Source organism: Thunnus maccoyii, chromosome 15 (genome assembly GCF_910596095.1).
Source record: "Thunnus maccoyii chromosome 15, fThuMac1.1, whole genome shotgun sequence".
Lineage (NCBI taxonomy): Eukaryota > Metazoa > Chordata > Actinopteri > Scombriformes > Scombridae > Thunnus > Thunnus maccoyii.
Genome location: NC_056547.1, coordinates 14,640,174 through 14,655,001, shown reverse-complemented (window position 1 = coordinate 14,655,001; position 14,828 = coordinate 14,640,174). Strand labels below are relative to the sequence as shown.

General features: G+C 39.2%; 1 protein-coding gene across 1 annotated transcript in view; it reads left to right on the top strand.

The window, feature by feature from the left end:
* csmd3b (CUB and Sushi multiple domains 3b) overlaps positions 1–14,828 on the top strand; it is a 386,683-nt gene that overhangs the window by 86,791 nt on the left and 285,064 nt on the right. The window contains exon 3 of the mRNA XM_042434723.1: positions 6,456–6,678. Within this exon, the coding sequence (XP_042290657.1) occupies positions 6,456–6,678 (223 nt within the window). The remainder of the gene's footprint in view (positions 1–6,455; positions 6,679–14,828) is intronic.

The window sequence follows — 14,828 nt, the reverse complement described above, 5'->3', positions numbered from 1 at the left end:
TGAGAAATTAAAAAAGACTCATTGTGGCCTAATGCAGACTATAAAATATCCTGGATCATTCACCAGCACCTCCAGTACGTATTTTAGTGTTTTTGGATTACACTGTGTGTCTACAAATGAAACTGGTCCAGACTACTTAAAAAACTTGTTTCTGTAACAAGTTGTACCGTAAAAACTGAAAATGGTGTGAAGAGTCCAGGCATAAGCTACTTGTCAAGCTTGTGTTTTTTCTGCAGTGTATTATCTGAGACATTCAAAATGAGATATTGCTTTGAGGAAAGATATCAAGCTTATATTGCAGACCAGGGTCCATTAAATCCACTCAATTCAAGAAGCAGATTTTCTTCTTTGTCTTTAAGCTTCTTTTATCCAAGGAAGGTTTTGCTGAGCACGCATGCTCTTTTCCAGCTAAACCCTGTTCCTCATTAGTACCATTGCATATATTCACACCTGGGAGCTACCCAGTCCAACCACAAATCTTGTACTGTTTGCCAATTAGCATCTCTGTTTAAGTCTTCGGGGGGGAAATGCTGTACTTAAAGTGATACTCCACCCAAGATCTTTTTAGTGTTAAACACAAACTCCCTTTAGACTCAAAAGGTGGTTCCAAAAAGTCTGTAGCTCAATCCTTGAGGTCATCTGGGAATCACAGCAGTAATTTATCTAACACACATACTGAACATAACTGTAGCCTGCTTCAGTTTGGGTGCCCAGAATTTTCCAGATACTCCTATTTTTGCCAAAATATAGCTATATACAACAATCCTGTTACAATCCTCATGCATGACCCCCTTGATTTCCCTAGAAGGCATGTGCTTCATTTGCCCACCTCCTGCTTTACCATTGGTCAGAACTGGCTTACTTATATAAGTGAATCTTGTATACCTCTCAACAGGTTACTGTGAAAGCATATAATCATGGACATTGAATAAATTCACAGAGGTATAATGTTCATTTTATAATAATAATATATCCATATACTATATGTGTGTGTGTGTAAGGGGCATTGAGAAAAAAAGGGAGAGTGAATGGCCTCAGAGTCAGTAGATTCAGGGTAATGGGTTAACTAGTCAGGTCGGGGTTGTTAAAGGGGCTTTTTGTGTGCATGTCTGCTTGAGATCTGTGTGTGTGTGTGCATGTGAGAGAGAGAGAGAGAGTGAGAGGTGAGGAGGTTAAGGATGGAGAAGTAAGCAAATGGTGGATTGAGTGAAAGGTTTAAGTGGTCAGGGTTGCTCAAATAGCGTTGTGTGTGTTTGTGTGTCTGTGTGTGTTTGTGTGCGTCTGCATTTGTGAATTGATGCATGGATTTGTGTGTGTATATCCCTCTGAATCTGCCTGTATGTGTGCATGCATGTCTTTCTATTATGGTGTGTCCTTGTGAGTGTGTGTCTGTGTGTTCATGTATGACTGTCTTTATGTGACCCTGTGCTTGTGTGTTTTTGAGAGTGTGCATGTGTCAGTATGTGTGTGCATGTGTGTATGTGTGCGTGGAGAAAGGCTGTCAGATTTGGTCTGGTAGTCAGCATAATTAGAAGTCTCTCTTTTACCCCTGTCTCCTTCTCGCTCTTTCTCTCTCCTCCTCCTCCTCCTCCTCCACCTCTCTTTCCTCTCCCTTCCTTTTACTCTCCCCTCTCTCTTACTTCTCCATCTCAGTCTCACTCCCTCCCTCCTACACTCTCTCGCTTCTATTTGTCTGAGTGATGAGTTTTAAATCGTCCTTTCATTCTGAGCACAATGATGAACGAAGGGAAACTCTGTCCATTTTTCTCTGTTTATTCTGCTTTCCATCTCTGTCCTTCTGTCCTTCTTTCTCTCTTTATTCACCTCAACCTATATCCTAGCTATTCAGTTTAATGAAGTTACTTCATTTAGAAAAAGATACCCACATATGTGTTGAGTTCAGATAAAATTGTGAAAGACATATTTTCCTGTGTGAACTGTAGGCTACAAATTGTGGGGTTTTGTTTCTGATAGCTTTACAAGGTTCTTTACCAGTTAATTGAAAGAGAAACAGCAAAAAAATGTTAAAGACAAGCTTATTCAAAATGGTTAACAGTCAGTTTAAAATATGCTGTTGGAATGGAAATCTACAGAAAGGGAATTAATTAGTAGTTCAGCATTTCTCACTGTACTTTAAAATCACATCAGTAGAAAGACCCAAAAAGCAAAGACAAAAATCCAATTTCAAATCAACCACTTTAGACATTACATGTCAAGCCAGTTTGAACTGCAAACACCTCCTTGTTTTTATGTATTACTTTTTGAACATATTTGTGAATTAATGGCCTGGTTGCACGCACCTGTGTCAAGGTTGAATGCACTATGTGCAAAAACATACTTTATCCACTAGAGGGATAGTTTTTTAAAAAATACATCATGAAATACACCGACCACTAGGGGCAACAAGAACACACTGTAACATAGCAGAACATGAAATGAAAATCTAGCTCCTAATAGAGTATTCTGATCACTAGGATCATGTTTGTAAGGAGAAAAAAAAGAACAATTCAGTTGTAAAAGTTGATGCCAGAAGATGAAAACTAGTAAATTATCATGTAACATCTAATAGTTACAAAAATTAAACCGAATCTCCCATTGCTCAAAGCATGTGACTCTGTCACCTCCAATATCTTACACCTGTCACTTTCATTATGGAGTCACTGCATGCAGGGCAGTCATGTAGTGCTTGGCCCAGGAAAAAACAGTGTTACAGTGTTGCTTTTCACCACATCCCCTCTGTCATTACCATTTCCACAGAAGATTACCCCTGGGTCATCAAAGCCATGTGTCCTGTTTAGGAGTTGTTAAGTCTAATTGTAGGTGCATAACTAAAACTCACTCCTGGGAGTTCAGTAAACACCTCATAAAGAGCATCATCATTCTGAATAAAGTCCCAATTGCAATTTTATTATGGTTAATTTGCAGCCTCCCTGCTGTAACATGTGACAAAATAAGGTCTTTGTGCTTGTTGTAGTCTTTATTCAGGCAGAGCAGTTCATACTTCTTGAGTGAGGCTCTATGTGAGCTTAATCCCAAATCCTATCCTCACATGTCTAGTCATGACTGAGTTACAAAATGTCTGTGTTTTTCGCTATAGGGGATATTGTCAGCCATTGAGCAATATTGTGGTCCAATCTATGGTTTTCCTACAGATGGAATTATGCAGAATTCCTTGTTCATTTTCAATTCATGTTTCGCCACTGTTTTTCTAAAAAAGAAAAACATTCGGATATAAATTCTGTTATTATTTAATCTCCACTGATGATAGGTCTACTGTTTTCTATGTACCTGTGAATATCTGCTGTACTCAAGTGAACTACTGTTTCCTGAAGCATAAATCTTAACTTTGATCATAAAAGTTAAGTTTTTTTGCAAACATGTGTCTTTCCTTCCTGAACTGGGACAAAATGGCAATTCGATATGTTGTTTCCTTGTCTTTTTTTCTGCAGTATCTTGTAGAAGAAAGCTGGTTGTGGCATTTTCAGGCCTTTGTTTTCTTGAAGGCAAATTGAAAGAGATGTTGTGCGTATGTATGTCAGCTGAGGCACAGTACCACTCAAAGATTTGGCAAAATCTTTCCATTCATTTGAATGAGAAAGTGTGTCCAAACTTTTGACTGGTACTGTGTTCTGTAAGCCAGTTTTATAGGTATGTGCGTATCTGTGTGCCTACTGTGCTGTGTATCTCTCATATGGCTCTGCCTGTCCCTCCCGGTTCCTCAACATTTCAACTCTGATTGGTTGTGAAGGGACAGAGATACCGGGCCTTAATTGCAGCTCGGACTGCCATTGGTCATTATATCCGTCACTGTGATGGCCTTGGAATTGTCTGGGTAAATGAAGGTTGGAAAAACACACACAAGGAGATGCATACATATAGACACTCACCAGTTTTTTGGTTGGGGTTCTGTCTTGGATAATTGGTTGGAAAAGCATCCGGCGGGATTGCTGTGCTGTCCCTGTGGCCCCGGCTGCCATGGTAAATAATGAGGCTCATAAACATGAAAGGCAGAGGGATGATTGTCCTGATTTGAGCTTTGCACTCAGAGGAGATCAATTAAGGTTCAAGGACTTTAAGCATACAGTAAGAGTGATTTTCAATTAAACGCTTTCATTTAAACTTGACATAATATACTAAAGGCATAGTGCTGAACCATCAGAATGCACCGTAAAGCTTTTTTATTCCGTCTTTCCTTTATTCCCGGTCACATAAACTGATGAGCTGCAATCCACAATGATTAAATATGATTTAAAAAACTGAAAAAAGACACACCAACAGTGGATGAGGAAATGCCGAATGCCAAAAAAATCGTCAACAAGCATGGATGTAAAGAGATTTACAAACCATCCATCAGCAAAAAGACATTGGATCAAGCCCGTATGACTATAGGTTTCTTCTCTGCTGTACTGTCCTTAAGCAGGATGATGCAAAATCCCCAGCAGCTCTAAAGGTTTCTGCTCTGTAAGCTGACACTGCAGTCTGACTCCCCTGTGCAGTGGAAGAAGTGAAGAGCTTCTCCATCCGGGATCAATAGAGCATCACAAAAAATGGAAAATGCCCCGGACCAACTTTACTCCTGGATGTTCATGTTTTCATATAACACCTGTGGTGTGTCTGATATAAAAGGATCATTAAGATCAAAGGGAGAAGATAATGATCCTGATGTGAACCTTAAAGTCCAAGGAGATCAATTACATTTACATTTTACAATTTAGGCTTTTAGCAGGCGCTGTAACCCGGCGAGATTTAGAGGAAGCACAGCAGCAGAATTAGCTTCACTTCTAATTTATCAGTACAAGCAGCCGGTAAAAGGAAGTACAAAGGGTAAAAACAAATTTTAAACGCTCCTCCTCTTACTCACAATCCTTTCCAGAGCCTGATAATGCACTCCGATGTGTTCCCATACTGAAAATAATGGATGTCATTTATTATTGGTTAAATATTCAGCAGTGTGGCATTCACTTGTAATCAGCAGCATTGGGGATGAATTACTGTGTTGACATGTTTTGTATGTAGGGCTGATGTCCTGTACAGAGAAAAAAAAAGCCAGCGTAATGCCTGTTGCATTTGATTTAGTTGTTAGTTTTGCATCCACTCCTCTCCTCCTACTCTCTTTCTCTGTCTCCTCCTCCTACCAGCCTTCCACCCCAAACGCAAAGCCGTAATGAAAAAGCCTACAGGAGCTCATTAGGATCTAGTAGTATTTATCCTTTCCCTCCCTAAAGAAATCATTAACATTCTTTGATGCTGCATAGTGTGTGTTTGCATTTCTGTCATCTCTTCCATTTTCAAAGTGAGTCTAGATGTATATGTCTTCACAAAACACAAATGCCTCCAAATTATAAATTGCTGAGTCATGATCAAAAGTGTTGCCATGGCTGACTGACACAGGCTTTTCATTGCAGTGCATTTTGACATGTCACTTATTGATTAGCAAAAACAAAGGAATAGCCAGCTTTTCATCTCGTGGAGGCGCACAGCGTGAATCCAGGAGAATGCTCTGGTCACTTATTGATTTCACTTCTTAAGTCAGGTGGAAGGGTAGCTCAGCGGTGACTGAGTTGGTTCCCTCAGTCAGGGGACCTGGGTTCAAGCACCCCATGCTGAATGTGAATACCCGCTTCTGGGATGCTGCTCTGAAAGAGACCCTGCCTTGTGCCCTTGCTGTGGAGGGAGCCAGTGAAAAGATTATGTTCCTAGCAACAACCACAGATATGTGGAGCTATACAACTTTCTGTCAAATACTTGATTCAGTTTTGGCTCTAGCCACAGTATATATTCCATTAATATGTAATCATACATCAGCATCAAAGAAGCGGGATATATCAGAACAAAGCTGACCTACTTAGTATCAGGCATGCTGACTTGTGGCTTATTCCTACATTGATGTAAAGCAATAATTGGCTTCAGTGCCAGACTGGTACTTTAAACGTTACCTGTAAAGGAAATAATGACAGTGACTCACCAATATTGGGCTAGACCAGGAGACCATCACTATTCACTCCATTTATAAAAAAGCAGAATAAAAATCATACTTATAGTGCAATGTAGTGTTATCGGGAACAGAAGTATACAACGCAGTAGTGCAGGTATATGTGTGTGTGCTTTTGTGTATATAATAGCGCCTAAGTGTGTTTCTTATGTAAGCTTTCTCTGAAGTTGATACTGTCTGTCATACCAACACTAACCCTCACACTCCACTAGACACACACTAACTTACCCTAACCATGTGCACTTACTGAAGAAACACACTCAGATGCACATACATAAATAGCTCTTACGTGTCTACTTTTGCTGTCTCTCCAAATTAACTTTCCTTTGAATTCGTCTTTGTTCTCCTCTGTCTTCCTGTGTTCATCATAAAAGTTGTTGCATGTCAGCATTTTATTTCCTCAATGTAAGAATGAATATAATCGTGTTAAGATAAATGAACTGTTTTCTCCTGTCTCTCACAGGTTTCATCTACACATGTGGCGGTACAATGAAAGGAAGAAATGGCAGTATAGAATCGCCAGGCTTTCCCTATGGCTACCCCAATGGGGCAAACTGCACATGGGTCATCGTTGGGGAGGAAGGAAGTAGAATCCAGCTCATGTTCTTGTCGTTTGCTATAGAAGAAGAATACGACTTCCTGTCCTTATATGATGGACATCCCCACCCTGCTAACTTCAGGACCAGGTAGGGACAGTGACTTTTTAAAAATTACTACCGCTTTTTCTGCGTAAACAAGTGGTCATATTTGCAGAACAGCATCAAAATCATGCTAATTTGAAAAAGAAAATATGGTGGAAGGTTTCTGCTTCTGTTATAAGTCGTGGAAATAAACTGTTAAGTGAGACAAATTTAGACTGTATTTAACACACTATTGGTGTTCAACATCCTCTAATCTCCATGAAAAAGTTGCTTGGCACAAGTACCTGTTATGGCATATAGCCCATTGTTTATTATTAGGTTACCACTGATGTGTATCCAGTTTTTGTTGAAGCTATGAAATTATACTCCTCTGTGTTTTTGCCAATTAATGATGAGCTTTGATAAGCTAATATGTCTACATGATCAAACATTAGGGATCATGAATTTAGAGAAACAAAAAGAAATCCAACCAGAGGAATGTATTGGGGCAAGATCAGAAATGAATAATTCTCATCTTTCTAGAGAGTTTTGGTATCAAAAATTTTAAGTGCATACTGTTTGATAAAAACATAAATGCTTGTTGTCTCAACAAACATAGACAACATGTTATCGTGCTGGGCTGGATTCTCTCAAGCAATACTATTGTACAATGCTTTCTCTTTAGTTAATAAACTATTTTATTGAGCTGCTCTTGCAAGAAACACAATACCCAGAAAAAAGTCATTTCAGATAAGCTATTAAACTCTCCTTGTCTTATGATTTTATCAGGCAATCAATAGTGCCTAATAGCATCTGTCTGTCATTATTCATATTCTACATGTTATTTTAACCCTTCATTAAATTATTAAGGTATTCAGTTAGAGTGTAATTCCAGTATTTTTCAACCTGGACCCTTTTTTCCATCATTTGCTGACTAATGGAGACAAAATTTTTTGGAATTGGTCCATTTTGGTCCAATTCAGCAAGATTGCTTCAGCTGGCAGCCGCAAAGCACGCTGCAATGTAATCGTTGGGGCAATTGTGCCTGTTGAAGTAAGTCAACTAAAAGTGCTTGTTTTTGCTACCGACAGGCTCATATTATTATTATAAGTGTCTGAAACAGCCCATTCTTTTGAGAAAAACGACAGTATAGGTCTGAAATTCAGCCAGCAAAAATGGCCTATGGTTACATTTGTGCCATCTAGCCGCTGTAGTAATTATGACCCAGGGAGGTGATGCAGTTCAGATGACATCGATATAAGGTGACAGTTTGCCTTATTAAAAGGAGTCCGGTTGAGTGGATGGATAGTTGGATGGCAAAAAGTGGACTTAGCTGCAGGAGACCACTGTTTGCTTCCGGTTTCATATCATGTTTTCAACTGCGAGTTGGGACATTTTTTTAAAAACCATAACAACAAATGTGGTGGTGTTTACTTTTGCCATGATGACGAAGGTTGTGTAACTTGAAGGAAGTAGACACCATCAAATGCAATTATTTTTTAACAGTGATTTATAACATTTTTGGAAAGCGGCATATTACGCTCCTATTTTGGAAAGCAGCATATTGCGTCCTGTCTGAGGCACTCAAAGATAAGACAAGATAAGACCAAGGCATGATGGGCAGGAAGAGCTTGGAATGGTGACTCGATCTGCAGAGAGGTAAGATCAATGAGTTGATTTCACCATCACTGAAATGAGAAGGATGGGAACTGCAGCGAGGTGCTTCTGTTTATGCTGTGTGGGACACACATGATCGTCCGATAGGCATGTCCTGCCTGGCCGGCTACATACATGCAAATTTCAATGGGTGATTGTGTGTGTGTGATTGGAGGAGAGTATTACCCATAGAGTCCAGTAGAAGGCGGATCCTGTGTGAGATGGAACTAGCAAGATGACGTTTCAGCCATCTGAGGCTCATTAAGAGCTATTTGCATTTGTGCATGGATGAAGCCAGACTATCCAACCTCACTTTGCTGTGTGTTGGAGAAGGACATAAACATTGACAAAGTCAAAGTGGTTGGCAGGTTTGCCACCATGAAGGAGAGGAGGATGAAGATTTAAAAAATGACTGTGAGATGCACAAAACTCGTTAACCTGTTCAGATTATTTTGTTCCATGGAGGATTGTGGAATACACAAATGGACTACACTAATCTACAGCAGGCTGGGCAGGGACAACAACTGGCTCGGCACCTGTCTGTGTCACTGCCTGTGGTGTTGGTGACTGTCTACTTTGTACTTGAATAGGCCTTGTAGTGATGTAGACTGTCCATTTTATGTTTGAATAGGCCTTTTATAGTGTTGTAGATGGCTGTGTCTATTTTATGTTTATGTTATTCCCATGTAAGAAAGACATGGTACTGAGGCAGAGCACCTGGCCTGTCGCTGTATATCAGCAGTGGTGCTGAACCATTCATCAATCTATACACATAGAGCGTCGTGTGCCATCCTCAGTGCTGAAACATTTGAACAAGACTGGCAACCTGTTTTCTTTTTTAGTTCTTCAGAACAAGCTTGTCTGACAAAGTGGCTTCACTGTATTTTTTCTTAGACATAGGCTTACTTGGCTCAATAAGTGACAATTTTTGTTTATGGATAGGATAGGATGGGATATATCAGATATTTCACAGTTGTGAATTTTAAAATGAGTTTATAAGAAGGGCTCTTTGAGAATGTTCCGCTCCCTCTGTTCTGAGAGTCTAACTCCAACCCTGCTCATACATTTAAACAAACCAGCATGTGCGGATGAATATGTACATGGTTCGGTTAGCCAGCAAACTGCCCTGGATGTAGTTCCCTATGCAGTTAGCCATAATGCTGCTACAGGAGGCTAGTTCCTGTGTTTACTTTCATTGGCAAAAACAAGAACTTTCAGTGGACATAGTTTCACGGGTACAATTGCCATCAAGGATTACATTGCAGTCTATTTCGCAGCTGCTGGCTGAAGTGATCTCAATACTCAATACTGGACCAATTCCAAAAATGTTTGTCCCCATTATTCACTTAGACCCCATATGATGGGGGTCCAGGCTGAAAAATACCTAAATTACCCTTTAACTGTGAAATGTGAGAGTACTGTCTTTTGAATGATAAAATGATCTTTGATTTTCACATGGCTAAACACTGATGGAGATGAGGTAGATGCTGAAGTTTTAGGAAGATGTGGCTCACGGTGTTGCCACACCAAGTAACACTGCAGTTTCTGAGGTGAGGGAGTTTTTAAATCTCCCACTCTGTGTTTATTCTTCAACCAACAAGAACCAAACATTTCAAGCAAAATGTCTCAGATGCAAAAGTTCTTGGATCAAGCCACAGTGACACAATCACATGTCTGTCTTCACATGTCATTGACAAACTGTGAGTGAGGCACTTGATATCATTTTGGATCATGTGGATGTGTGCATCAGCCTGCAGCTAAAAATATCAGCTTGGAACCAAGAACATCCAACGTGAAGCCAAAGGAAGCCCCCACACAAGATGCTCTGATGGTGCCTTCTTTTCATCAAGGCAACAGCGCTTACAGCAGCCTTGGGTAGTTCGGTGATGAATGCACAAACTCAGGGTGAAAGCAATACACCTGGAACAACTCCACCTGACAAAAGAAAAGACAACTGAAAAAGATGCCAGCTCTGCGCCCCGAGAGATGTAATGATGAGCATCGTGTGCCACAAACACAAAAAGTTCATTGGCAGGGTACCTGAAAACATACTGTTACTCAAATTCAACCTTGGTTCTAATGCCACATACAACTATTTTCAATTGTAATCATCATGTAAGTCTTCATGAAGAGCTTGAAGTCAGTTTTGATCATGAGAACCCATAAAATCTGTTCTGCATGCACAAATTACAGCCTGACTATACACTGTCACCTCAGGACATCTTGAATTGCATTGTCAACATTAGTCAGGAGCTTCCACTGTCAAAGGGGTTCAGGCTAATGTCTGATTTCTTTAATTACATCGGGCATGTGTGAGGCAACTATCACTGACATAGTGCTAGGCAAGAGAATCTGGTTTGGTTCAATTGAGGAAAAGGGATTTGGGTCATACAGAGATGAAATGAGTCCTCTTAATACTTGATCAGTTGCTGAAAAGCAATTCTCTTGCCGTGGGGAATGAACCATGTTCTTTGGTTCAACGGGCATAATTTCTAATCAGCCAGCTGCAATAATTAACCTTTCTCGGACAATCCGGTGGCTTTTAGTGTTCAAATTGCCATGCAAAGTTAATTATACAAGGGAGTAAAAGAATAGAATGGAGTGACCATGAGATTTTTGCCACTTTTTATGTGATTCCCAATTCTGCAGGGAGAAACAAAGTAAGAGAGACAGAGAGAGAGAGAACAAACACAGATAGAAGAGGAGAGAATGTGAAAGATGCCCTCTATGCTCTTATTGGTTGATTAGGATTTCCTGCTTATCTGAGATAACAGGAAATGATGTGGTGTGTGAGTGTGTGTGTGTGTGCGCATATGCATTAGCGCATAGGTTTGTGTGTGCCCACGTGTCTGTGTGTGAGGAAGATTTATGGTCTGCATAGTTACAATCGCCTCGCTAGTTAAGCCAAATTACCTCTGCTGTCTCATTCTCTCTTTTCTTCTTCACACACACACATACAAACACACGCACACAGACACGGGGCAAAATGGTGATTAAAAGGTCAGATGCATTAACAAGAAAATGGTAATTATGGGGAGAATGATTATCACGGATCACACACACACACACAGACACATACGTGCTTGTGCATGCACACACAATACACAAACACCAGACACACACAAGTCCGATCTTTCTTTTTTTTCTGTGTCATTAATGTAACCAAAGGTCTTGCGTTTTCTTTTTTTTTTTCTTTGCTTGAATTATAGCATCTAATTTCAAACACTCACATCTTCTAATCCTAAAGCAGGCTATCATTTCCTCCTTTTGGGACACACACATCAGGCAATCAAAGGCATCTTTTTTTTAAAGTTATATTTCCTGCCAATGATGACAGTTTTTTTTCCAGGTTATGTATTAGGTGATATTGCTGGTTCTCACATCAGGGTTACATCTATTAATGAATTTCCCCACTTTAATTGATATTTAAAAGTGTTTTTTTCCAATGCCAAGTCTTCATAAACTAGTAAAGGGCACCTCCCTTGATTGCTGCGTGTTGTAGTGCCATGTTCCAACTTGGCCTGTTGACAGCACAGAAAGCAGGCACTTGTAGTGTGAAATGTTTGTCTGGCTGATGAATCATATTATTAACTGACTTTCATGTTAAACATGGATTCATGGACTATGAAATAACAATTCCTCTTGGCCCACCCTCGATTATTTATTGACTCTAGTTGGTAGTTGGAGTTACTTGACTGTGACAAAATGGATGTTTTGAACTCTGGGTGAGACTTGTCTCACCTGTCCACCCTCTTTGTTGGTGCAACAAACAGATATGATGAATGGAGCTGGTCTTGTTTGCACTCCCTGTGCCTTTAGAGTTTTGAGGCCTGAATGTGCTCTCACACACATACGCACACACACACACACACTAACATACATTCTGAAAACAAGGTACCCCATGTAGCTTATCAACCTCCAACCAAGATGAGATTACCTGGAAGAAATATGCTAATAAATAGATATAAATAAATAAATATATAATATAATAATAATAGCTGATAAATATGCAATGGGACTAACAATTTCCACTCCACCTCTCCCAGCAAGAGTTTTCTTAATTAAATTGATAAAATGTTTTAATTAAGTGGATTAAATTATTAAATGAAACATAGTTTGCTCATTAAAATACATAAATAATCTAATTGACTGTGTTCTTTGTTGATCTCGTAATCGCTATTGTATATGACTGGTCCAACCTGCCTGGATTAGGACACATTAAAAAAAAGAGAAACAAAGCAAGAGATAGAAGATGAAGCTAGAAAAAAAGTGACTCTAGTATAGTGTGACTGTGTTGTGAGTAAAGCAATGATAGAGAACCCAAGACATGTTTACTTTATTTTAACACAGCCCAGTCTCCTCTGGTATTGTGTCAACATTGGATGATTCTGCAGGATAAGATTTATGTCCATTGCCATTTTTAGCATGACAATGATCCCTCTCTATCTTTAACAAAGTAGTTTTAGTCACCTAATCTTAATTAAAGCTTTACCATGCTACATTACCACTAGGCATTCAAAAACAATGTCATCGATTTTGCAGCTCTATCCATTATCAGTGTGCTGTGTGGCAAGTAGTTTGCTTTGCAAGCCCTTAAAATATCATAGTTATATCAGGTCTTAATTGTCTTTCCTTGGTATGCGCCATAGCCCGTAGCCCAGTTATTCATAACATTGCCCAGTTTTCTGATTACTTTCTGTACAGATCAACCAACTACTTGACCTCCTTGCCAATTTATGACAGTGTGAGGATGAAACATGTTGGGTTTTATGGCGTTATACTCATGTACACGTTAACTCATTACTCATTACTCATTAAGAGTGAGGAAGCAGAGAAACAAAGAGAGATGGGGAAGAAAATGGGAAAATGGGTGCCAGAGAGGCATACAGTAGTTAAAAGGCAAAGACAGAGTGTGTTTGTGTGTAATCATTTTGAATTATACTGGAACCTCCTGAGGTGTGCGTGATTTATCCTAAGAGACCCTTAAACAGACAGTGTGACATTTTGAAATGAAATCTGTTAATTGTCTTCATTGGTCATTTACCACATTGTTGTTTTCTCTTCAGCTTGCAGTTATCCTTTGGTTTGAATATCTATTTGTTTTTCATTGAATAGAAATGCCAGTTCAGTTTTTTCTTTCTGATAATATGGCAAGTACTTCACAAACTACACTTTAGAATGTCAAGCTAATTTATTTCAACAGCCTTAGTAAATACTTAAATAACCATAAATAAATACAGCACATAAAAAGCACCGATAAGCTGTGTTTTTTCCATGGATTTCAGTGTATGATAAATTCAGTATAATAATAATTAATGTATTTGTTTTCTAAGAAGAAAAGTTGAATCAAGGCTGTTTATCTGTTTCTTAACTTTCCCTTGTCGCCTCACTTGCTTTCATCCTGTCACTGTGCGCAGCTGTAGCCAATGTCTTCCCATGTCACAAGCTGCCATTTGAAATGACTGGTTTCCTGTCACTCAATGATGTTTTGTTATAGTAAATGTGACAGCCTGGCAAGGTAGTGGCACATAAATTGTTGGAATAGAGGACGTGAGTGGGACAACAAGTAGACTTCAGAGAATTTAACTGTTGTCTGAGAATTAATAATGTGTGAGTGCCAAGAGAACATCTGAGAGTTTTTGGGCATGGATGGATAGATGGATGAAATGCAAGTACTAAACGATGGGAGACACAATACATGTCTTTCTTTGCCAGACTCTCAGGATTAAAACAGGGGATGACCAAATTGAAGATTTGATCCCAGTGGCGGGTTGGACTGACTGAATACTGCTTACAGTCGAAACGATTTGACAAAAGCTCAAATGCAAAAGTGCCATTGCCATCAACATGCAAAATGAAATCAAAAGGCAATCGTATTTGGTAATTGCAACATAAAGTGGGTCAGAGAATTGTGAAATAAAGTCATAATGGGGATTTGGAGGATGATAAATAAATCCACAGGAAATGGATGTCTCAGAAGAATAATTGAGAGCAATTCAAAGACCTTGAATGCATCACTTACTGAAACACTACATTCAGACTCTTTTGTGAATAACACCAACCTTCCCACCCAGACCTGAAAATCTGGTCATATTTAAAAATGTATAGCCTGAGAGACATGCTGAGGAGGTATCTGCAAGAACCCACATTTCTGTTCAGACAAAATCACAACAGCTTGAGGAAATACAACCATTAATGATAAAAGTTTTATTGGATAGAGATGTTAAATTCACTATGCTACATTTCACACCATCCAGGGCACAAAATGTTTTGATGTATGTACGGTTTAGTACAGTAAGAAACATAGGATTGAAGATTGTTATTAAACTGAATGGAAGGATGAAAATTGTGATTATGCAAGTGTGACGCAAATTGAAACTGGATTATGATGTTACTATGTAGATATACAGGCCCCAATAATTGCCATAATTTTCACTGTCATTATGACAAAGTATGCATGCGGTCTCTTTTGATGTGTGTCCATTAATGTCTTTTTCTTCAACACATTTCTTTCTCCCTTCATGTGTGACCATTTCTCATCCTAACAGATCATTAATACT